The 1330-nt window shown below is 41.3% G+C and overlaps 1 protein-coding gene across 1 annotated transcript in view; it reads right to left on the reverse strand.

Annotated features, from left to right (window-relative positions):
• The window catches only part of COPS3 (COP9 signalosome subunit 3), a 42541-nt gene that overhangs the window by 19103 nt on the left and 22108 nt on the right, over positions 1-1330 (reverse strand). The window contains exon 5 of the mRNA XM_011975299.1: positions 392-484. Coding sequence (XP_011830689.1) covers positions 392-484 — 93 coding nt within the window. The remainder of the gene's footprint in view (positions 1-391; positions 485-1330) is intronic.

The raw sequence follows: 1330 nt of genomic DNA on the forward strand, positions 1-1330 counted from the left end.
AAAAATTAGCCAGGTGTGGTGGTGGGTGCCTGTAGTCCCAGCTACTCAAGAGGCTGAGGCAGAATTGCTTGAACCCGGGAGGCAGAGGTTGCAGTGAGCTGAGATCGTTCCACTGCACTCCAGCCTGGATGACAAAGCAAGAATCTGTCAAAAAAAAAAAGTTACAAGAATTAATTACCCTATCTGTTCAACAAGCTTACTAGTTGAGCCCTATCCTAGAGTTTGCATCCAGCACCCACCTGAATGTAACAGATGTACCTACATATTCTGACTTCTATAACACATCACAATATCCGCCAACTTGCCTTCGTTTATCAAACCCAATGTTGAGCAAGCCCATCAACAACCTACACCTCTGAGTTGGTGTGAATCACACACGTTGGCTGCTTACCTGGCAGAGATCAGCATGTATTGAGGTGAGCTGGTTTGTATTCATCTGCATCTTGTCTATGGCTTGCTTAAGGATGCCAATTCCTCGCAGGGGCTGTCAGAAATGACATCTCTTTCAGATAAGTTCTCAAAGATGGCAGCACATTGGATCTTATGTTGTCACTTACAAATAAAAAATAACACTAATTGATAGGTTCCTTTAAATAGCAATATGAGGTTTCCATACTCTTTCAGGAAATTTCTGTACCATTTAAGTCAGAAAATGTTTTCTTAAGCTGTTTCTTGGAATTTTTAGATAACTCAGCACCATTTTTTAAATCATAAAAAGCTTTTATTTTTACAATGAAGATCAATAATCAAAAACAGTATTACTTTCTGAACAGTTCATTATATTAACATCTAAACAAATGAAAACTTTCCAAATCACTTATTATACAAGAGACAACAGCCTATGTTTAGGAAAATTACTTGTGGATAAGGGTGTTGGCATTTTCCCATAGGGCAGTCTACCCCTTAACTGGTAGTAAATTACTACCAAAACTAATACCATAGATTTCAAAAGGACTGTTTCCTGCCCTGATTATAAATAACAAGACCAAGTGTCAAATGAGGCATAATCCGTTTTTGAAAGACTAAAATATAGTCTCTTCCAAAATTGCTGGGCACGGTGGCTCACACCTGTAATCCCAGCATTTCAGGAGGTCAAGGTGGGTGGATCACGAGGTCAGGAGATTGAGATCATCCTGGCCAACGTGGCAAAACCCCGTCTCTACTAAAAATACAAAAATTAGCTGGGCATGGAGGCATGCGCCTGTAGTAACAGCTACTAAGGAGGCTGAGGCAGGAAAATCGCTTGAACCAGGGAGGCAGAGGTTGCAGTGAGCTGAGATCGTTCCACTGCACCCCAGCCTCGGCCACAGAGCAAGACTCCATCTCAAAA

This window comes from Mandrillus leucophaeus, unplaced genomic scaffold (genome assembly GCF_000951045.1).
Source record: "Mandrillus leucophaeus isolate KB7577 unplaced genomic scaffold, Mleu.le_1.0 Scaffold153, whole genome shotgun sequence".
In the NCBI taxonomy this organism is placed as follows: Eukaryota; Metazoa; Chordata; class Mammalia; order Primates; family Cercopithecidae; genus Mandrillus; species Mandrillus leucophaeus.